Below are 22,797 nucleotides of genomic sequence, written 5' to 3' on the forward strand. Positions count from 1 at the left end.
CACAAAACGATACATATAAGAAGTTAAATATCCATGAATTGTGATGACCAGATATTAAGACGAAACCGAGCGCCATACAAGAATTCATCCCATGATTAAAAGACACAGTCGTTAGTGTCATAAAAAGTAACCATACAACATTTACCCCTTTGACATCCATCGGATCCAACTACTTTCTTTCTTGTATATTCTTTTATTCTATTTTTCTGTTTACTTTTTTCAACGGAGGTATCTCAACTACCATTTTTCATGTTTTTCATACAATTTTCGGCTCCCCCCCCCCTTTTTTTTTTTAATCCTAAGTCACTCAGAATCTTATGCAAAGACCCGTTAAAATGATGAAGGGCCGACAGAAGGTGAGTATCGTCGATCTAACCTTAGGCGATTGGTTTCATCCATTCTAGGGTTTTAATTTCGGTACGCATGATGTGTAACGAAAAATGAGAAATCTGGATGTTCAACACGACGCAGCTGCAGCCAGTTTTCCGCAGCTTGCAGGAGGGAGTTTGCCAGTGGCGACTCAGATCCTCCAGGAGTCCATACTGTGCTTTTGAACTTGTAGAATGCTAACCCGAAAACTGGCAGAGATATCCTGGGAACCCCCTGCGGATGGGTAACAGTTTGGCAAGCACCACCAGCATCTGCATGAAGAGCACAGGACACAGGAACAAAACATGTAAGCATACTTTTTAGCCGGAAAAATATGATACGCTCGAAATAGACTTAGCCTGGACAGTATATGTCAAATTAAACCATCTCATTTTCGAGGTTCCATCAATTCAAACATATATTATTACATGTAAAAATGTCCAATCATGTAGACTGGCAACTACACCAAGCAAAAAAAAAAAAAACGCTGATGTGTTTTGTCATCAAATGCATTTGCACAACTTTGACTAAGCTTGTAATTATTCATGCTTCATATGTAACAAGTTACTGAGATTTGTTAAATAAAATTTAAAAATATTCCATTCCCTTTCTAATTTGCTCATGAAACAGTAGCAGAGATAAGCTGACAAATGCTGGGTAGGATGTTCCTAATTAAAAAGCCATGGAAACTGACGCGGAGAACAGATTTAAAATTAAATATAGCAAAAAATATTTTCTTCTGCCAACTCCAGTTTGACAGCAGTAGTGATCAAGTTGAAAATTGTCCGCTCAATAAAAGAGGAAATGTAGATTCCTCAAAGTCCAAATTGGACGTTCGATTTCCTCTGTGATTAACATTAGGTTGTTATTGGATCAGATAAAATGTTGGATTCAAATGCAATAAACAGCCAATGAACCATACATATGATCCACAATATTTAGATTCGTTCTATTATTGGATTTATAGACATAATTTGGTATACATCCAGGGTCCACAAGTGACCCAATAAGCTTATTGTATAATTATGGGGATCCATACCCAAAACTATGGGAAAGATTTGAGTCCGGTTTTTGAGCTCCATTAACACCCTATCCAAGATGGCTTAAGAACTCTCAGGCAAAGAAGCTACTTTTCATATGATATAAAGATAGAAACATTTATCCAAATAACTCTCACAATCGAGGTCCTCTTACAGCCTCACCGTGGTCCTCCTCAAGTCAAAACATAAATATAGAAAATTTAATAAAGATAAGCACAAGGAAAAAAGACTAAACTTCACCAGACCATAATTCCTATGAAGATTACCTCCTATACGTATATGTCATATTAAATCTCAGTAAAAATTAGAAGAGTAGACGTTGCCTTTAGCTGGTGTAGAAAGGGAATGGAAGGTCAGAAAGCAAGCATCCAGATCCTTTAGTGTTGGGCCTGTTGGTATCCGGTATATAGGATACCTGCATCACGTATGGATTTGAAAAGAAAAAGAGTTGGTATCATCTGTGACAGATATCACATAAGATATTGTCAGTGAATCTTACCATGCAACAGAAAACCAACTAGATGGCAAAAGATCACAACTTCTAAGAGTCTTTAGTGCTGGAAAGTTCCGAGCAAGATCTGAAATCTGAAAGGAATAAAACAATTCATCATCAGAAACAGGTTCAATACCCTAGCACAATATTTGGCTGTTATGATAACTTATGAAACATGCCTTGCCAGCCAAGGGTTCACGAGCGAATGGAGGATCCTGTTCAAGGAACTCAAAGATCAAGTAACCTTGAGAATTTCCAAAACAAATATCATTGCCTGAGGATAACTGTTGCTTGTGTCCTTGTTTCTCACTAGCATACGACTTGCTCAGACTCTGATTTGTCTGGTTTGAAATCCATGTGCTTGAATCCTTCAGGCCCTTCTTATTCCCACAGTCGCTGCTTCCATTACTACTCTTGTTACTACTAGAATCATGACAATCTCTATCATTCTCCTCGCTCAGTTGCCATTTAAGAAACAAGCAGTCAGTCATACACTCTCAAATAACTAACAATTTAAGAAACAAGCAGAATAACCATTTATTCCCACAAGTCTTCTAAAATTGATTCACCAAACAATATTTTCAACAAGCCATGATTTTCCATATCAAGGATATTGAAAGGCTCTCTAGTATTAAATTATCAATACAGAAATGATATCTGAAGTGCATGGAAACAAAAAATAATTAAAATGGTTGCCTTAGGATATGTTGTAATACACAGTTAGCAATAGACCTAAGTATCTTAGTGATGGTATTGTCAGACAAAGAAGAAAAAGATGGGGTTATCTTCTTCCAACATAAGAAATGCAAGGCCAAACAAAACATTAGGTATTACAATCAGGAGACTGTTTTAATGGGAAAATGGGAACTTTCCCCAGACAAGGAACAGACAATCTATGGAATATTTTAATTACTGCAATCAGCACAACATTTTTATGAAAAAGGTCTCTATGGATACTGAATGGAATTTATTGCAGATGTCCTCTTAACTTGATATAACTAAGTCATGAAAAGAAAAAACAAAAATTACAAGAAGGAGAAAAACACAAACTGAGTGTTTTGAGTTTGATAATTCGAACTAGCTACCAAACCTTCAAAAAATCATCAATGATTTGCTAAATGCAGTAGCGCTTCGAAAACAATGCCCAATTCAAATATGATCCACTATCCAAATTGGGACCAACAAGGTCCAATCCCGAGAATCCATCTACTGGAAAATCAGCCATGGGTTGGACTTACACCACGACTCTTGACCAATTCCTTCTTATACCAAGCCAATTTCTAAAAGATTCAAGATAGAGTAGCCATTTCCATGAAGTTACAGCATGGGTAAGTAATTTATAATTAATATCTAGTCTCCATGAGTGACATATGACTTACAGATGATATAAATGCTGTTTGACAAAACTGCAATTGTCTTCCTCATGGCCTCAAAACCAAAATAAATTCGCATTGATGCACACAAGACATTCGTTCAACCAATGATCAAACAAGTAATAAACTGCAGATATTTGAAAAAGAAATGACTTTCACATGGAGCAAACATTCAAACTAACTTCACAAAAGGCCAACTCCCAATATGTGGGCTCAAATATACATAATTGAGAGACTAAATGAAAACTAGATTAGTTACACAAAAATAGATATTGTGAGGCTAAAACTACAATATCGCTACAGCTATGAATTAGAAGTTATCAGAATTCAGTGCCATAACAAATTTACATAAATGAACTTATATGAATTTGACATGCCCACTCTTTTAATAAGAAGAAATATGGCATGCAAGCTCATGTTATTCGTTCCATGTGACCAAATTTAATCTGAGGCTGGACATATTACCAAGAACAGACAAATAAGAACGTTCATAAGCTTTTAAGAACTATCATGGGTAAAAGAGAATCAAAATCAAATGCTCCAAACTATGTCAAGAATGAATACCAAGAATCAGCAGACGGCCTGTTCGATTGACCGTATAACTGAATCCCAGACAAGAAAGGAACGTAATACTGAACGGCGCTGTGACATCCATTAAGAAGAAGAGGAACACCGATACCGTAAGCACTCGACTCCTTAAAGGACTCCCAGAGGTCCGACAGAGCAAAGTAAGGGCTAAACTCCACATCGCAAGTCCTCCGACCCCTCATCGTTGTCTGATATCCAAGCAACTGTAAGCAGAAGTTCCAAACGTGAAAAAACAACGGGGTAAAAAGGAGGAAACGTTCTGAACCTTAGACAGGTATTGAGCCGGAACCGATGGGGTGGTGGACTCTAAGAACCGGTCCAAGTTACAGGGCTGAGCGACCTCCGTCGACGAAGGGGAAGGGGAAGCGGACGCGGCCAGGGGCTTCGAAGCCGGCTTCCCCAGTCCAACTCGGTCATCCTCCTTGGAAACAGGCGGGGGGGAAGGGGACTCTCTGGCGGCGGAGGATGCGACGCCGTTTTGGGACCTTCGCGGGCCCCGCTGGTGGCCGCGGCGGTTGTTACGGCATGGTTTGACGGTGGTGTAGAATCGATCCTCCCCGTGCGCACGCCCCCACCTCAAGTTCGTCTCGAACATCTGCACAAACCCGTCGACAGCCGGATCAAGGCGCCCCGATTCAGCCGTCAAGAACAGGTAAATTTACCGTGGTTTTGGTTGGGAAATCGGACGGAGGAGGAGTCGAGGAGACTTTATGACGGGAGGAAAGAGAATCACGATTAGGGTTGCAGATTGTTGTCGATGGATAGGAGGAATGCAGGGAAAGGAAGGGAAGGAGGAGGGAATTAACAGGGGATTAAGGGTTCATCAATTAATTAAACGGAGAGATGGGATGGTGATTAACCAATTAATGACGCCGCTTAAAAGAAGACGTCGTTACCAGTAGCGCACGTCAGCCGAGTTTTCCCTCCATCATTTATGGGGCTTTATGATCGGACGGACAAGAAGCGGAGTCGCGGTGAAAGAAGTGACGCGTGTCCGGACGAGATTGAATGGATTCAGCTCTAGGCCTGGATCGGCGCGTTGGTCCCTCGGGTCGGCGACGGCTTCATTATCAGTCGCAACGCGCCAAGACAATCGGCGCCGGCGCGACGTTGACATAATAAAAGGTCAATTAATTACATAGGCGTTACATAATTATTTTTATTATTTTTTAATATTATTAAAAAATAATATAACATCGAGCAAAAATACTATAGCTAGGTTGGTTCATCTCCAGTCCGTAAAAGGAAGACAAAAGAGATAGGTGGTTGGAATATTTCCAAGTATATTATGAAAATGTGGTACTCCTCCGAAAAACTCATCTTGAAATGAATAGGTAAAAAAAACGATGAATTTATACGAGAATATATAAATAAGGATATTTATGCATGAGCTTAAATTAACTTAGGTGAGCTCATAATTCGATATCACATCGTGATAATTTGAATTTTTTTAATAAAATTAGGCACCAAGTGAATTTTAATTTTATATTTAATTATTTATTTTTGAGTTTTTCTTACCTTATATGGTAGGCGTTGATCCAAATAGAATAAGTCATACATAACTGACTCTTCTGCTTTCGACAAGGTCATCCTCGGAAGACGCGTTACACAGGGCGTTCTACACTTTGTGGATGATTCCTGTAAGTTATCTCAAGCCAATCCGCAAACAAGAACGGTCAAAGAGAAAAGGATGACATATGAGTGGAATAGATCCTTCCATGTTAAATCTTTGAATCGAAATAACAAGTTAAAAATGGTTTATATATTTCTTTGGTTTATGGTATTGGTTATAGAAACCCAGTGGCATTCATAGGGCTCGAGAAACCATCCTCGCTCGAGAAAATTTTCCGATCAGATGCTTCTCGGCATGCATATATAATCATCTCGAGCCATATTATAGTAAAGGAAAACCATCGAAAACAACAAGTGTTTACACAGCATGCTAACGGGGTGAAGAATTCATATACGCCTCGCGTTGCTCGCCGAGCTTAGTCTCACGGTGCAAGCAATCAGGGCGCGCAGTTCGTATCACTATGACATATGTGCTGATTAACTGCAGATCGATCAGAAGGGCTGCGGAGGACCAAACTGACGCAGCAGTGATCCATTCTCTTGGTCAGCGTACAGAGGCAATGATTCCACAACACCTTGTGTCATCTGCACATCTGCTGAGAAGCTTAGCTGTTAGAACAACCACGACGAGAAAGCATACAGATCACAGTTCTTCAATTTCTTAACGTACTGTGATTTAAAGGAACATCTCCATTAGACAATGCTTCGTACTCTTCCAAGTCATGCCAGTGTTCGTACGCTTCTCGAGCTAATTGCATCACGCAGGCCTGCGGGGAAGTTAAAAGAGGGACTGGGTTTGCATTGGGGAAAGGTACGAGGAGTCATCAAGCGACATCTGATTAGAGCACTTACTCTGTCATCTCGATTGATGAGATCCTGTAAGCCGTACGTGTTATTTCCGGCGATAATGCTCACAACTTCGCAAACTGAGTTGAGGACGAGGTTGCAGTTGGGGCCTCGGTGCACGTAATGCTTGTCGCCCACGATGCAGGTCTTCGCGTGATTGGTGGTCACCTCCCACGCCCGATCTGTCATCCCTTGTCCCAGTATCTAACGCACAAGGAGAAGGCCGATAGCATCGCTGAACGTTCGCTAGCAACTTCAGATGCATCATGGGTGCATCCGACAACGGGTTCAAGCTTAATTTACCTCTCGGACGCGATCCGGGTCGACAGACAACAGCATCAAAAAGTCCTGGACCGTGTTGATTTTGTTGGCCGCAAGCTTGCTGTGGAACTTACCACCCTTGCCGATCTTCTCGAGCCGCCATACCGCGTCGTCCAGAGCTGGGGGATAATGCTTCTTGTACGCTGCACAAGAACAGTACTCGTGCAATGTTAGGGTTTCTTTGTGCCAAATGCAAGAACAGTACTCGTGCCAGATTCAGTGAACTTACATTCTCCTCTGTGGTCTTTCACCTTGAAAGGCTCGGTCATGGCTTCTCTAATTCTTGGCCCATCGTAGCTACCCGGCACAACCCGAGCACCGATCCGGAACATCCCGCTCTTTCCCCAGCTTGAATTATCGGTGAAGATTAGCTCGGGTATGATCACAGCTCCATCCCTTAGCGTGACGTTGACATCTCCGACGACCAGTGGCCTCTTCCCGATTCTTTCCTTCACTATTTTGTTTTGGAACTCGTCACTGGTCCAATCCTCCTGAACCCCGGAAGGGAAATCTCCCTCCAGTGCAACTAGTTCGAGCTTGATAGGGAGTAGATGGCGCAACGCTGAGGCAGCTTCCACACCACTATTAGTGTCTACAACAAGAATCTGGAGAGGATTGTTCTCGATGTCTTCTATCTTGGTTCCGGTGAAGATGGGCTGTGACAGCGGCCTCTTGAAGATAAGTTTCAAGCTTGATTGATCTGTAGCTTCAATTTGCATTTGGATGGACCTGCAAGAGAGCAAATACTTCTTTAGGTTAACTTCATATGTGATCAGCGTTCCCAAGCAGCTGCGAATTCTTGTACCTTGGAGGGCAGGAGTAGATTCTGTGCATCAGTGTTCCCACTTCCTCTTGCACCTAATAAGACATCCAATATCAATAAAGTACATGACTTGAGGGACAAATAAATTCAGATGCCACAACATACTCTAATCTTCTGATCTTTGATGATAGAAGCATACGAAAATGGTGGTCATCAGCTACTACATGCAATAATGAGCGTATCGAGCTGCAGATATTGCAGCTTTAAAATGGGACCTGGGAACAGATTCTTTTCTATTTTAGAGTAATAAAGAAAGAAGACGACCGACGAGGGTTAATTTAGATGCCAAGTCAAACACTATGGGATGCTTCTGTGAGACATTAATGCTTTATCAGAGATCTCTTCCTACCACTTTGCGAAGGAACGGCTCCAAGGCAAAAAATGCTTTCTGCAATTTGTTCGCCGTGACAGCTTCTTTTATCACCCTGTCAAAGAGAGAGAGAAAGACACAGATCTCATCACCAGATAAACACTGAATAGTCTTCAGTAATATAGGAACAAAATATGTATCTATGGATGCATCACAAAATAGCAGTTGACTAAACAGCTTGGTGTCGTTGTATGAATCTAAGATCTTCCTTGTCACGACTCCATCAAATTATAGTCTAAAAAGCCTAAAATCATGTCATAATAGAGTAGTAATCTTTTCGGAAAGATGCAAAGAACTTCTTGCATAAGATCAATTGTTCCCATAATTAAAATACCAATCGATCAGTTTGGTGTATTTAGAATCGGTTCCTGACAGAAAAAGGAAATCATAAAATGATCATGGTAAGAGATGAACTGAAGAAAATTAGGGCTACAGACGTTGAGAACGAAGGGACGCGCTTGATTCTTTTATCCCCCGACTGATCCGAATTCTCATCGGAGTCATCCCAGCGCCTTTTAGCCTCCATCTTTGTTCGTTTCAGGGAAGAAGGAACTGAAGAACAAAGTATATATAAGAGAGAATTCTCGGTTGGTAGAAGAAAAGATATGGGAAGGACAGGATGTACAGGCTTGCAGGGACGACGAAGGACGGGGGAAGCAATCGAGAGGGAGACGAGGGGATTATAACGAGGGCCGCTATGGTCTTGTCTAGTTTACCATAGGAGAAGGTTCCGAGAAGGAGGTCGGAAGCTGGAAGGTTGGCTTGTGGAAGAAGACTCTGAGCCCTCGTTGTTCACTGATGTAGTTTCTTTGATGTGCACCCTCTCCAACGCCCGACTGTCGTCAACCTCTCGCACACAGCTGACGTCCCATCACCCTCATGTGCTCTTGCGACTGCGATCTGGTCCGTATCTAAATCAACAACGTAGGGTGATACTATTACAGGTTGATGTGGGAGTTTTCAGGATTTAATCGTTAAAACTGTTCTTGTGCAGGAATCAAATAGCAAAAATCCTTCTTGCTGACTTGCCGCAGGACTTGCCCAATTTATATATAGTTCATGGTCGCATCATGGACAAACACATCATTCTCAGGAATGACAGCAACCTGTGAGGAGTTTCCCTTCTGTTCCTCCATGTTGAAAGTTCGAAGTCGAATATTGAAATGCCAAGACCAAGAAGATTCTACCGAGTCCCATTGATAAGAGGAATTCTACATGCATCAGTGTAGAAGCCTTTGCTTCTGAGACTTGGCATTTCAATGCAAGGTTGGGTTTTCCTTGCTGACGGAGAGAGACGGCCATCAACCATGCAGTCTGTATCGAGTTTAAAGGTAGCAAGCTCTGCTGATCTTGAGAGCTCCGACCCATGTGGTTCATTCAACCATCGAGAACACTTAACCGAACGCATTAAAGACTGACTTGTACACCTACCGATCGTATTAAATTGCTACGACAGTGGGGGCCGACACAGAGGATCTAAGACAAACCGAAATTGACCGGTTCTAAGTTGCCAAGAGAAGTCACAGCTTTAAATGGTTAGATATTTATCAATAAATCAATTAACAATGAGTGGGTCAAACTAGTCATGATTAATGTATATTAAATCACATATCAATTTAATTCAAAAGCTTATGTCGATAGATAGATTCTGGGCTAGACTTACTTATAAGAGTAGGTGATGTATCTAACTTTGTCGGTAACCATAGCTTGATCAATGTTATGACTAACTTTGTTCACACCGTAAGCTTGGTTTTGGTTATTAAGCTCATTCAAATCTTTTTGTTTGGGAACTTTAGGCTTTGATATCATGTTAGAAATCCATTAATAATTTTATTGTTGATGAGTGAGTCAAACTATGATTAATATATATTAAGTCAGATATCTGAGAATATACCGAACAAGGTTAGTTGCGGGGAAGCCTTCCGTGTCGTGAAGGCGCGGTAGACCTGAAGGACGCGGGAACACGTGGATAAAGACTTGACTGTTCGACATCCACGGAAGGTCTTGTGGACGTTCATGCATTATTCCCAGATCCTTGATGGGTTCTCATACCCTCGTTATCAGAGGTTATTTTATTCTCAGATGACACCACCAAAAGGATCACCAACTCCATCCGCGTGGAGAGTGGGACTTCCTATGTAAGATTGACTTGAATGGTAACACAGAAGAGAAAGTCATTTTTCATGGTCTCCATCTAATTCTTCCCATAGACTGGAACCCAACCTTGCCTTGATTTGTACGTAGCTGATCTGATACGTCCGTATGATATGGATATTTAACATAAATATAAAGTTTCCTTCATGTAATCTGCATCTGATTCTACTTTATTTTTTCTTTTAAAGAATAAAAGACAAGGAATTGTTTCTGACCTTTGATTTCTTCGTTGACGGTTCAGATTTTTAACGACAGGATCGAGTGTAAAATCGAACCAAACTTGAGTCGGATTTCGTTTGGCTCAGCCGATACGTTCACAAGCAAGTCGTCAATTATACGGACTGTGGGCTTCTTATTTGGACTGTGCGTTCATTTGATAGCAAAACGATAGTACAAACACCCCACTACTACACGTCAACTCGATCCAACATTTTCATGCACACGTACGTTAACCAACACGATTCATGCCCACCTCACTCACGAACCACCGCCGCCGCCACCACCTCCGGCAACGACGGACATCACTCGATAGAATACGGTCACGAGCACCGTCGTTGGCAAGCTCAACGCGACCACCGCCACGCACGCCAAGCCCACACAGGGCCGAGAGCTCAGCAACCACCTCTGCACCATCCCCATGAGTTCACAAACATCTAATCGGTATCTCTCGTGGTATTGCTTCTCCCACCCCATCCACTCCGACGGCGCCTCGTACTTCTTCACGCCCACCTTCATCTCGTGAATCCTCTCACGGAGCACGGCCATGTTCTCGTCGACGAGCCGACCGCTGAAGTGGTGGTCATTGGCGTCCTTGTCACAGGCAGCAACAAGCAACGTTGATCTCCGCTTCATGTGGAGTTTGGGTCCTTGCAGGGGAGAAGATCCAAAGGAGAACGCCGACGGAGCGGGGAAAGAGGAGAAGGCGGCCATTGCTTCTGATCCAAGGCAACAATATTATGCCTTCGAAGCAACTACAACAAGTCGGTGATGATGATCATGCTGGGCGTTTATATAGATGGTTGAGTGACGAGGAAGCGTAAGAAGGTGGATGGATCAAGCTATTGTTGCTTATCTCTTTCCATTCCTTTGTCACGTAGCTGTGGTTTGGGACACTGGTGCGCGTCTGTTGCTGTAGTGCACCTAATATTAGAACATGGATGCTGGACTTCTTGGACTCGTTCAAGCCGCATCTTTCTGTTCTGGTGTCGTAAGGATAAGAAGACGACTTTGTCGTGCTTCCGGCGTGCTTTCGTTTGTTTGACCTGGTAATAATAGAAAAAGAGCTGCCTCTCTTTAGAGTGATGGTGAAAGATTCAAAGTCCAGAGCGAGGTGTGGTGCTGCGTCTAAGTTCTTTCTCAATTGCTTCTTGTTTGATTGAGAGAACTACTCCCAGTTAGTAAGCAAATCGATGACTACCAATCCGAAAGGGCTTTTATTACCAAAGAACGAGAAAGAAAAGAGGAAATCAATCAGGCATTCTCATGTCCATGTCCACAATCTTCCTCCAGTTGTATCCAGCTCTCTCAGCCGCATCTCCAAGGAAGAGCTCCACAAATTCTGCCTTCTTCTTTGGTGCAGCAATCTCTTTCTAAAATAAGCAAGTGAAGTACGATCGGTAAGTATTAGGAGTCCTAATTAAATTCAAACTCGAATAGATTAGGATTTTGATTTAATTATGAATGGAAGTAAGACTAGTATTAGAGACTTAGTATTTGGTCCATGCTTTGGTATATTATTGATATCTGAGTATTAGTTCCTTCAAGGCATTATAAACTACTCTTTTGGCAATAGAGGCCCTTGTGTTGCTCTGTTTTCATACCAACTGCAGGAAGGCCACAGGCCAAAATGCAAACTCTCTCTTCATCCTCAAATTCTCTCAGTGCCAACACAAATCTTGATGTTGTACTTTTCATTCATGGACTTGCTTATTCTGAGTACAAGAAATCCAAATGGAACCAATAAATGACTACAAGCAACAGAGAAGAAAACAGGCTTCTCAGGCAACCTCTCTACTTCTGATGCTTGATGGACTGAAGAACTTGTGATAGTGTGCTCCTAAACCTGGGCACATCAAGCTTGACCTTTTGTTTGTTCAGGAATATGTTCCAGAATTCATTGAACCCTTGTTGCTTCTGAATCGAGATGGGATTCCTGAAAACTTCATGATCTCTGGGGTACTGCTCCGCCAGGGAGCTCTCCTCCACTCTTATCTCGTACTCCACGTATCTTACTCCCATGTCAGGAGCTGGCTCACCAAAGATGTATCTGCATCCGTCCGCCAACCCGCAACAAGGAATGATCTGCACCACCGTTGCATTCCGAGGAAGGAAGACCATGTTTGCTAGCCCTGCTCCGTGAATCCCCATCAACACGTCCACCGAGTTTACCACCTGCGCGAAGCGAGAGATGTTCTTTGTTTCCTCCGGCCCGGCCGTGATCAGCTTGAACCCGAGTCCTTTCACCATCCGCATCACTTCTCTCTCGTTGACGAAAGACCGGGATCCTTTCCGGAGAATTAGCAGCAACCTCGGGTTCCTCCTCGACCGGAGGTCGATTTCCTTGCTATGCGCTCGCCTGAGTGAGAAGGACTTCCTCAGGAAACTTCTGAAGTCGCTCATGGAGATCCCGTCTGGAGACTTGGAGGAGTCGATGCCCAGAGCTCTGTGGCTGAAAAGACCCAGGTGTGCATGGGGAAAGCAGTGCACTCTGTCATCTGCGTCCAAGTTGATGGCCGGGTAGTGAGAGAGCTGCTTCAGTATTTGCTGGTACTTGTCCATGAACTGGTGATTGAAGTCGGTCACGACGAGCCGAACCTCCCCGTTGAATCGTCGCGAGGTCATAAACAGGGGGATGATCACGTCGGTGAAGTCATGGAAGTAGTTGCCGACGAATCCTCCGGTGGAGAAGAATACAGCGGGGACGCTGTGGTTCACCATGCAGCGAGGGGCTTGATCAGGCTCAGCTGCCACTGTCACGGTGAGCTCCTTGATGAGCTCCATCGTTGATTCCCACTTCCTCGGGTATGGTCTGATCTTCCATGTCGTGTTGTGTGTGGGAGCTCGATCTGTAGGTGGCGAAGCTAACAAGACGAGGGATGATTTCCCAAGAACCCTAACGTCTCCATCCATCCAACACGTATCTGATCTTGGCGCCGTAAAATCACATACCACTCTGCTCTCCTTGACCAAACTCTCTGCATTAAAATCCAAAGAACAGAATGTTGATGACTGACGAGTCATCGCTATTTTTCTACTTCATGTTGTCCAGTTCGATACTATGCATACATAAATCGATAAAGGTTTCACGATCAAAGGTAATCCAATGAGTTCTATAAGCCTCACCATAGCTCGAGTCATCACCACCGCCTTGCTTTTCTTCGTACTGTTGCTGCAGTGGCACAGTTTGATTGCCTGCAAAAGTAACCGTGCGAACTTATTCTTTAGCACTGCTGTAGTAGGGTCTCTTAGTTCCTGACGTACTGCCACACGTTATACAGTGAGAAGTTTGCACCCACCTGTGGTTGATTCATCCAGCTTCTTTTCTTCCATTGTTGAAGAAGGTGAAGTCGAAACTGCATCTGCAGGTTATGCACCAGAGAGTGACTTGATTGATATGTGGCCTATTGCAGGCACATGTATGATTGATTGTTCATGGAGCTAGCAAATACACCTACCTGCACTTGATTCCTTCCTTCCTTGGTTTTCTTTCAATGCCTGTGGAACCTTTGGTGCTGCTACATCTGCAATCCATGTATGCGTAGTTCTTTCTCAGATGGAGACATTATTGAACATACCTTATGATTTACTTTATTATTTCTCTAAAAGATTAATGAATGCAACCCTATCTCCATTGCAAAGATTAAAAAGAAATACAAGTACTATATAATTCTACAAATTTTAGAATGAGATAAATACAAGCTGGCAGTTGACCACAGCCATCTCAGAGGCTCGTCAAACAAGAAAGATAAGCTTCATCATCTCCTGTTCTAAATCGACGTCTTAAAGCTGAAACTGGTTGTAGTCAACTATTACGTCTCTCCCATTTCATCAGTTGGCTACTCATCATTAAGATTACTTGGTCCAAGTTGCCAGCGGAGCCAAGCTATACATCCATCTTGATCTTAAATCATTAGCCACCCACAGGTCAACTTCTGCGAGCATTACGATCCAAGTTATCCACTGCCAACTCTACCTAAGAGGTCAAACTCGCATCGGGTGGCCAAATCCTTTGTGGAAGCCGAAGAAGAAGGCTAAAGTTTACCTCCCATTGACGGAAGAGTTGTCTTCTGGTTCAATTAAAGGCGTTCCAATTGTCCAAGCGTTGACCTTCCCATGCATGGAAGAGACTTTCGAATCAATCAAAGGTGGCACGAACTGTTGACTCTCAAATTCTATGTGCCACATCATACATTGTTATGGCCTCACTCGACACTGGGTGAGATGTATTTGGTCGAACACCTGGAGTTGCACCTTTCTATGTAGTACGTGGAGACCCTTCGAATGACTGAACCATATCTAAAAGAACATGCACAGACTGGTGACTATTTACAGAAAATACGGCTACTGGTATCCTCTTCCGAACGGAACATGCATTAAGAGTCCCCTTCTTTTCTCCTTCTTGTCTTCTGATATTATTACTTCTATCAACTCGTCCAAGGGTATATATATATATATATATATATATATATATATATATATATATATATATATATATATATATATATATATATATATATATATATATATATATATATATATCGACGTGTGATGACCATTTCCATGTAATAGACCAAGTGATGGCTGTTACTCTCAGGGTTGAGAACCATGGAACATGCGCAATATACCTACTACCACGTTATCGCTTTCAGCTGGACTGTGGATTGATACACGAAAAAGACTCTTACCAGGAAAGACGATGATCACATGGATTTCACCAGTAGAACAATTGAAACCACTGGAAATACTTATTGCATCAGTAATTTCTTGCTTTCTCCCTAAAAGAACACCTAAGGCATAAGAAAATCTTTTGTATCTTGTTGTTGCTGTGAATCCGGAATGGTATAGTTTCTCTAGTTCAGTAAGTTTCTTTGTCTACTATCTCTTAGGGCAGTATCAGACAATTCAAATCAGCATAAGCTGTAGCTGAATCAACAAGTACAAAGATCATGAAGAAAGCAGACAACAATGACTGACCTTGTCCTTCGGTGTTGGGTTCCTCCACCATGTGCAAAGTCACATTCCTATAGCTCGATAGCTGTAGACTTACTGCAAAAGAGATAACCAGGTTTCGACAAATGGTGTAAGCAGCATACCATGAAGAAGAAAGAAACACCGGACATTTAACTCCTACAACTGGACTCACATGAAGCGATGGTGTTGGAAGTGGAGTCCATGAGACATGTAAGAATCGCGGTCACGATCACAAGGCATCCACAGAGGGCAGCGAGGCTGAGCCTCCTCGAGTTTTGATGGCTGAAGCTATCAGAGGACCTCATGTCTGGGTTCTTCTCCTAAAGCTTGCGATGAAGCTTTCAGACGCCTCTACCCGCTTTATATAGCTCGGTGGCGAAATGCTTCAAGACTTTGAGACCGTATCTTATGACCTTTCCCATGTGGTCCAATCCCTTGTGCATACTGTTGTTTTTGAAGCGGAAAGTTGCATGGATCAGTATTGCATATTGCCATTCCATGTTAAATCTGTAGCAAGAAAAGTATGTTCTACTGGTATTCAAAGACCACTAGTTCAGCATGCATATCCTTGGCTCGCAAGCTGATGCACATGCCCAGGTTTTTATGCTCCTCTGCGAAGACCTATTTCTTAAAGAAATAGGTACATAATTTTCGATTAAGACAATAGAGGTGGTACGAGATAAACATAAGAAAAATTAAGATGGCTGCGAACAACAAACAGTAAATAAGGAGAAATTGGAAAAGAGACTTACCTTTTTCTTAAAGAAACGCCGTGCGCTGGTAGTCTCAGTATGCGCCGCCAATGGCGACGCCTACTGGATTGAATGTATGCAACGAAGGAGGAGTTGATGCAATGGAAGGTATCAACTTTTAGGCATATTTGACCCCTTTTATTAATGAGCAAAGTGTGAGCTATCAAGATATGGAATGATGATCCTCTTAAAAGCACCTAATTGAACCATATTTCCACTTCTCATCTCAGTATTATTGTCTTTAAATATTACTTTTCTAAGAAACTACTCATCCATAATATAAATCCAACATATAAATTATTTACTTTTCGAATTAATTTATAAGGGACGAAAGATTATATGTTTACATATAGGGAATCGGATCAGTGATAGATATTTATAAGTTGATTTTATAAATTAATTCAAAATTAACTTATGAATATCTATCACTTCAAGCTGATCTGATTTCCTATAACGTGAACATATAATCTTTCGTCCCCTATAGATACCTCATAACTTTTTTATAGTTTTCCAGTGTTATTTTTCTAGGTTGCTCTAGTATCTACCCATCATTACAACTACAAAGCTTATATATGATTGTCTACGGATTTGATCATATAATAAACTTTCAACTACGTATGTATAAGAGATATCCTTCATTTGATTCATTTTAAATCATTTTTTGGACACTGGTTTTGACTGAATCCTTCGTGTATTATTAGCTAAATAAAATTACAAACTAAATCTCTCCAAGACTAAATCAATATATCTTTTTTAAGATAGTCATAATAAACCAATATCACTATTAACAAGCAAAATATCATTCACATATAAGACTAATATAATAAACTTGCTTCCACTAACTTTCAGGTATATACTAATCAACAATATTTTTTTTAATTCGAAGAAAATAATAGTATCATAAAATTTTATATACTATTGTTTGAAAGTTTGTTTAAGACTATAAAAAGATTTTCTAAGTTTATAAGCCCAACTTTTCTTTTCCTTTTTTTTGAATCATTTAGATTTTTCTATATAAATTTTTTCATCTATATTCTCATTCAAAAATATTATTTTCACATCCATCTGATGTAATCCAAGATCATAATGATATAATCCAAGATTATAATGAGCTACTAATAATAGATGAACCTCAGCAAGTCTTTTTTAAAAACCGAAAAAAAGTTTCATTATAATCGACACATTCTTTCTAAGAAAAATCTTTAGTTATAAGTTTGACCTTATATAATTTGATATTATCCGTTAAATCATATTTTATCATAAAAACCCATTTATAATTATTTTTTTTATAGTTATTGAATAATTCAGTGAGTTCCCAAATACTATTATGGTCCATCAATTTTAACTCTTCTTTCATTATATCATATCACTTTTAAAAATCATTACTTTCGATAGCTTATGAAAATGATCAAAGGCCCTTTTTTATTTGTATGTCATAATCTGATTCTTATAGATATACTAATGTTTCGAGTTTCTAAGATATAATACACTATTGATATCATCTATATTTTATCTTTAGGTGAAATATTGATATATCTAGTATTTACTCAAAAATTATCTATGGAATACTAATATCATTCTTATAGAATAGTATTGTTATATTTGTGTATACAATCCTAAACTATAAGGATTATGAATATTATTCGAAATTATTCGAAACTGATATCCTAAACTCAAAAGCTCAAAATTATATCCTAAGCTCAAAAACTTAAAAACTCAAAAACTGATATCCTAAACTCAAAAACTGATATCCTAAACGGATATTCTAAATTGATATCCTAAACTCAAAAATTGTATTCATATCGTAAGGATTATGAATACAATCCTAAACTGATATCCTAAACTCAAAAATTTACCTCATCACATAATTATTCAAAATCTCCTAATTATATGTGTTATTATGAATATTATTTTCTTAATATCATGAGTTAGATAACTTTGGCGATTACAAGACTAATACAATAATATAAAATACCAAGATCCTACAAATGATAAAATATTTATTATAATTTATATCTAATCAGATCAAAATTAATCAAAAATTTAATTTTTTATATTTGATCAAAATTAAATCCAATCAAACAATCAAAATATAATCATGATCATATTCAATCACAATTAAAAAAATAAATTATTGATCAATTTTATAATTAAGGATATAAATTAAAAATTCTCAATTTATTAGGGATAAAAATGTAATTTTACTGATAGGCTATAAGTAAAATTATAGAATTTCTGAAGAGCAGAACTGTCAAAAAAAAATTATGAAACGAAATTAGTGAGATATGTAAGGGCAAAACTGTAACTTTGAAAATCGAATCCCTAATTCCAGCGGCCGTCGCCTGCGTGGCCGCTGCGATACGCGGCCAACGAGGCGCGCGGCTGCCGCATGCATGGCCGCCGCCTGCGTGGCCATCGCAGTGCGCGGGCGCCGCTTGCTTGGCCACCGCAGTGCGTGGCCGCCGCCGCCGCCGCCACCGAGGTGCGCGGCCGCCTGCTGCTGCCGCCGTGCGCACGCGCTTCTCGGCGCAGCCTCCCGCGGCCAGCGGATGCCGCCGTAGCGGCCGCGGCGCTGCAGCAGTTGGCAGCGATGTTGCACAGGCACCGCCGTTGTCGTAGGACTAGCGATCGAGATCGCGACCCTCAAATGATACTATCCTCAACAACAAACTTTAATATCAGAATCATAGGAGCACCGTACATAAAAAACAATAAATCTAAAGTATTTTGATTTAAAAACACTCAGTATTAATATCAATCCATCATTAAAAAATCATAATAAAACTTTTAATATCATAATTGAAATCAAATAATAATATATTAGATTTACGATACGTATTTTTCGATATTATTTAGATAAAATTTTATTTGATCTATTAAGGTATTATTATCAATTCAAACTTACAATAATATTGATCTACAATAAAAACTAGATTTACCTTCTCTTCTTTTCTCTTCTCGTAGTCTCATCCAATCACCATAATTGAAGAGGAGAAATATTTATCGTGTATTTAGTCCCTAAAACATTCTTTATATTTATAAATGAAAATAGAGGATCAAGAATAAATAATTTGGTGAATCCTTTCCATCAAAATCATCTCTAAAAAATCTATCATAATTAAATATTTTTAATAATCAAAATTAGAATCTAATTAAAATTATAATATTAGATACAGTCATATATTCTAACTCTAATACCTTACTAACATAAATGACAGGTGGCACCGTTGTGATTGTTAACAAGGCCGCATGATAAAATTCCATTGTTTAGATTCAGACCTGGTCCTACATTTGTTCCTGTCTTTGGGAGCCAAATTGACGGATCACTGGTTCCCATTGTAACGTGACTTGGTTCGGCGCCACCTTTTGGCTCGGCTCGCTTTCAAATTGATCAGCTCGAAATTAACATTATTAGAAGAAGTTGTCCTAAACTAATACTTGCAGCGTCAGAACTATTATCTAAGGAGTTGCCAGGAAGCACAAGAAAACTTGAGCTCCATTATTGAGGAGCAGCGATTTGACTCCCTCTCCAACTCCAATCTTCCCCAAACGATGGCAAGTTGCAGGATCTGAAGCCCAGAGAGACTGCGGAGATGGCGAAGCAGAAGAGTCCGAGCCGGGTGGAACCCCAGAAGCTTAGGTCGGTGCTGCTTGGGGGATGCTTCCTGTTGTCGATGATCCTTCTTGTGGTGTACACCAGCTACGTTGTTTCTTTCTCCAACCGTGAGTTCCTTTGGTCTCTGCACTTCTGATGTATCAGTGGTTTTGTCGTTGAGTTCTCTTTCTCAGTCTTATTTGGTTCCGCAGTGAGTTTCTGGCGTTCGAATCGAGCTGCTGCTCCTGTTCCCAAGGCGGAAGCAAAGATCGCAACTACTCATCAAGCAGGTAAAAGCCCATTTTTTGATATTTCCTTAACTCTGGAATGGTTTTTGAAGACATCATAAGAGTGCTGGAAGAAGGAAGCATTCCTAGACATACGAGCTGAAGATCTACGTACATAGTGATAGATTAGAGGGGGCGAGACGACCTGTTTGCATTCAGATTCATGAATCCATTCCTTCAATTTGATATATGCACATAATTATCAGTCGATTAGTTAAAGAATTTACTTGTAATAAAATCATCTTAGAAAAGGGGGGAAATTGGTGGACACCTCCAAGCAATTCAATAATAAGGATCGGAAGGTAGAAGAATACCCCAAGATGGCATCAGATGAGAAGAGGCAAAGGAAGAAAGAGCGAGATTAGAGAGGAAATTTTTCTTAAAGTAAGACAAGAAAGAGAAAGGGAGGAGAAAGAAGAGTATCTGACATAGAAAACGAAGATCTCTTTCTCTGAGATGAACAACTTGCCTGCTTGTGTTTATTTTGTTTCTTTTAATTTCTGAAGATCCCGTTCTTCCTTTCTATCTGAATGCACTGACAAGAAGCTGGAGTCAAACGGCAGCAACCCAGTCTGATATTAGGCTCATTTCCATTTGTTCTTCATGATTTCTAAAGTTCCAGCATATTAGAAAGGGAGATGAACAAGAGAGGACCGTGAGTCCTCGATGATTCCGATATTTTAGTGAACAGAGCACAGGTTAGATACAAGAGATCACAGGTTGAGATTCTTGGAATTAGTAACATATTGAGAGAAGATCAGTAACCTGTTAATTCTTTGCTGAATAGTCAGAATCACCATCATTTAATGAGCATTAGCTTAAATGTCTTAGGATCAAAGGTTCACTCTGTATCTTGGATTTATAAATACTTATTTTGGGCCTCCTAGCTTAAGTTGTTCATAGATGAACAAGAAACAGAAATGTAATAATAAAGGGACAAATTATAGCATTTATCTAACCAATTGGCAACAAAAAGAGAGGAGTGTTTCCATATCCACAACTCTTCTGTCGCAAATTTTTGGTTAACTATACATTGAACAAGCCAGGACATCTTTTATCTAAGGGTTCTATTTAATAATCATTACACTTATGTGATACATACCTCAGGACACAGACACTTGATATTTTATGTTGACTGCTTTACTCTACACTATTTCCTGGATAATGATGAAAATCCTATTGCTGGTGGTCATTGTTGTTCCTTTTTTCAAAATTTGTTATAGACATGTTAATTCTATTAATATTAGATTTTTTATTATTTTTATTTTCCTCTAAGAATTTTATTTTTGTAATTGTAAGGCATTATGTTTCTTATTTACTGCATTAATTAAAACAATTTAATTGACCACAAAGTTCAGATGAAGTTCTTGTTATCAAATTAAATGCGGACACAATGAAAATTATCCGATTTATTAAGAAAAAAATTCATAAAGCTAAATTGGCTATTCCCTAAATATAGGTTATGTTTCAATTCTAAACATTCATCATTATATTGGAACCTGAAAAATAGAAACTGAGGTTAAGCATGTTTCATTAAAATTTAAAAGCTTATCATTTTTGTGCAGATGTGAGGTACCAAAAGGAGAAACTACCAAGCAATCCTTTCTGTGATTTTTCAAACAGAAGAAATGACTATTGTGAGATGGAGGGTGACATTAGGATCCATGGAAACTCTTCCTCCATCTTCTTTGTTGCTTCCTCAAATGTGAATGCTACAAAATTACAAGAATCATGGAAGTTAAAGCCTCATCCTCGAAAGGGAGATGCCAGAGCTATGGCTCGTGTCACGGAAATGTCAGTGAAAACTTTGTCTACTCGTGATGCTCCTAAATGTGCTGTGCATAGCTCAGTTCCAGCAATAGTCTTCTCAACTGGTGGTTACATGGGGAACTTCTTCCATGACTTCACTGATATACTTATCACTATCTTTACAACATCACAACAATTCAACGGCGAAGTTCAGTTTCTGATAAGTGAGATTCTTCCATGGTGGAATGAGAAGTACCAAAAGATACTCAAATCTCTCACTAATTATGAAATAATTGACTTCAACCAGGACCAGGTAGTTCGATGCTATCCTCATGTTATCGTGGGTCTTAAGTTTCACAAGGAGATGAGCATTGACCCCTCAAAATCGCCTTATGGTCTTACAATGGTTGATTTCGGACGATTTATCAGGAAGTCTTTTGCACTGGAGAGGGACATGGCAATTAAACTAGGACCAGATCAAGGTAAGAAGCCTAGAATTCTAATTATTGCAAGGAAGTGGACGAGGAGATTTGCCAATGTTGATGAAATAGTCAGAAATGCGGAAGAGATGGGCTTCGAAGCTGTTGTTGCAGAGGCAAAGCTTAACTTGATTGAATTTGCACACATAGTTAATTCATGCGACGTGATGCTGGGAGTTCATGGTGCTGGGCTAACTAATCTTGTCTTCCTTCCAACCAATGCAGTAGTAATCCAAGTTGTTCCTTTGGGCGGATTGGAGGGCATAAGTTGGATCGACTTTGGACTGGCTACCATAAGCATGAAGATGCATTATATGCAGTATACTATAAGTCTAGACGAGAGCACACTGACAGAGCAGTTTGCTAGAGGCGATCCGGTGCTTTCTGATCAGAAGGAAGCTTACAAGAAACATGGGTGGGATCGAATGATCGACTTATACTTTGCCAAACAAGGAGTGAAGCTTGATATGGGGAGGTTCAGCAGTACCTTACTACATGCCCTTGAGCTTCTTCGTCAAGAGTAGATAGATGAATCGGTTCGAAGCTCTCTTTGCCTTGATTAATTAATTTGTGAACTTTGTATTTTTCTTTATATATTTACATAAACATGAAGTTTCTTCAGTATTTTCACAGAAAAAAATGAATATATAAATGCCAGTGATTGCCCAACCAATTGCTCTTGCTCTAGAACAAGTTTTCTTGGATGATTAAACAAGCATGAAACCCCTTCATTAATCACAGGATAAATGAATATGTTTTCTGTAATCTTTTACTTTGTTTGGAGTTGCATCAAAAC

At 40.0% G+C, this 22,797-nt stretch overlaps 5 protein-coding genes across 7 annotated transcripts; 1 reads left to right on the forward strand and 4 right to left on the reverse strand.

Annotated features, from left to right (window-relative positions):
- Positions 1-19: 19 nt before the first annotated feature.
- LOC135666581 (uncharacterized) lies at positions 20-4,690 on the reverse strand. Of its 2 annotated transcripts, XM_065178171.1 has the most exons (7): positions 4,526-4,690; positions 4,129-4,458; positions 3,840-4,051; positions 2,082-2,358; positions 1,909-1,994; positions 1,733-1,824; positions 20-641 (listed from the first exon to the last, which is right to left on the reverse strand). In XM_065178171.1, the coding sequence occupies exons 2-7, from the start codon at positions 4,456-4,458 to the stop codon at positions 409-411; spliced, it is 1,230 nt and encodes a 409-aa protein (XP_065034243.1). In that variant the 5' UTR covers positions 4,526-4,690; the 3' UTR covers positions 20-408. The 2 variants fall into 2 exon arrangements, with proteins under 2 accessions (XP_065034243.1, XP_065034251.1); XM_065178179.1 differs by having other exon boundaries at positions 503-641; positions 1,676-1,824; positions 4,129-4,690.
- Positions 4,691-5,615: 925 nt separating this feature from the next.
- Positions 5,616-8,441, reverse strand: LOC135672611 (protein SAR DEFICIENT 1-like). 2 transcript variants are annotated; one of them, XM_065181110.1, is made up of 8 exons: positions 8,233-8,441; positions 7,775-7,850; positions 7,408-7,460; positions 6,832-7,331; positions 6,585-6,745; positions 6,288-6,485; positions 6,106-6,202; positions 5,616-6,028 (listed from the first exon to the last, which is right to left on the reverse strand). In XM_065181110.1, the coding sequence occupies exons 1-8, from the start codon at positions 8,319-8,321 to the stop codon at positions 5,928-5,930; spliced, it is 1,275 nt and encodes a 424-aa protein (XP_065037182.1). In that variant the 5' UTR covers positions 8,322-8,441; the 3' UTR covers positions 5,616-5,927. The 2 variants fall into 2 exon arrangements, with proteins under 2 accessions (XP_065037182.1, XP_065037181.1); XM_065181109.1 differs by having other exon boundaries at positions 5,616-6,031.
- A 1,985-nt stretch (positions 8,442-10,426) lies between these two features.
- LOC135672198 (uncharacterized) lies at positions 10,427-10,879 on the reverse strand. Its single transcript, XM_065180655.1, has one exon. It carries the CDS (start codon positions 10,877-10,879, stop codon positions 10,427-10,429), a length of 453 nt encoding a protein of 150 aa, XP_065036727.1.
- Positions 10,880-11,840: 961 nt separating this feature from the next.
- Positions 11,841-15,473, reverse strand: LOC135666600 (alpha-1,3-arabinosyltransferase XAT3-like). The gene is made up of 6 exons (XM_065178196.1): positions 15,312-15,473; positions 15,143-15,214; positions 13,624-13,689; positions 13,465-13,527; positions 13,292-13,360; positions 11,841-13,143 (listed from the first exon to the last, which is right to left on the reverse strand). The coding sequence occupies exons 1-6, from the start codon at positions 15,442-15,444 to the stop codon at positions 11,960-11,962; spliced, it is 1,587 nt and encodes a 528-aa protein (XP_065034268.1). The 5' UTR covers positions 15,445-15,473; the 3' UTR covers positions 11,841-11,959.
- A 3,865-nt stretch (positions 15,474-19,338) lies between these two features.
- On the forward strand, positions 19,339-22,670 carry LOC103982827 (alpha-1,3-arabinosyltransferase XAT2). The gene is made up of 3 exons (XM_009399869.3): positions 19,339-19,614; positions 19,699-19,776; positions 21,339-22,670. Exons 1-3 carry the CDS (start codon positions 19,485-19,487, stop codon positions 22,523-22,525), a joined length of 1,395 nt encoding a protein of 464 aa, XP_009398144.2. The 5' UTR covers positions 19,339-19,484; the 3' UTR covers positions 22,526-22,670.
- The last annotated feature ends 127 nt before the right edge of the window (positions 22,671-22,797 follow it).

The sequence above is a fragment of the Musa acuminata genome, chromosome BXJ1-4 (genome assembly GCF_036884655.1).
Source record: "Musa acuminata AAA Group cultivar baxijiao chromosome BXJ1-4, Cavendish_Baxijiao_AAA, whole genome shotgun sequence".
In the NCBI taxonomy this organism is placed as follows: Eukaryota; Viridiplantae; Streptophyta; class Magnoliopsida; order Zingiberales; family Musaceae; genus Musa; species Musa acuminata.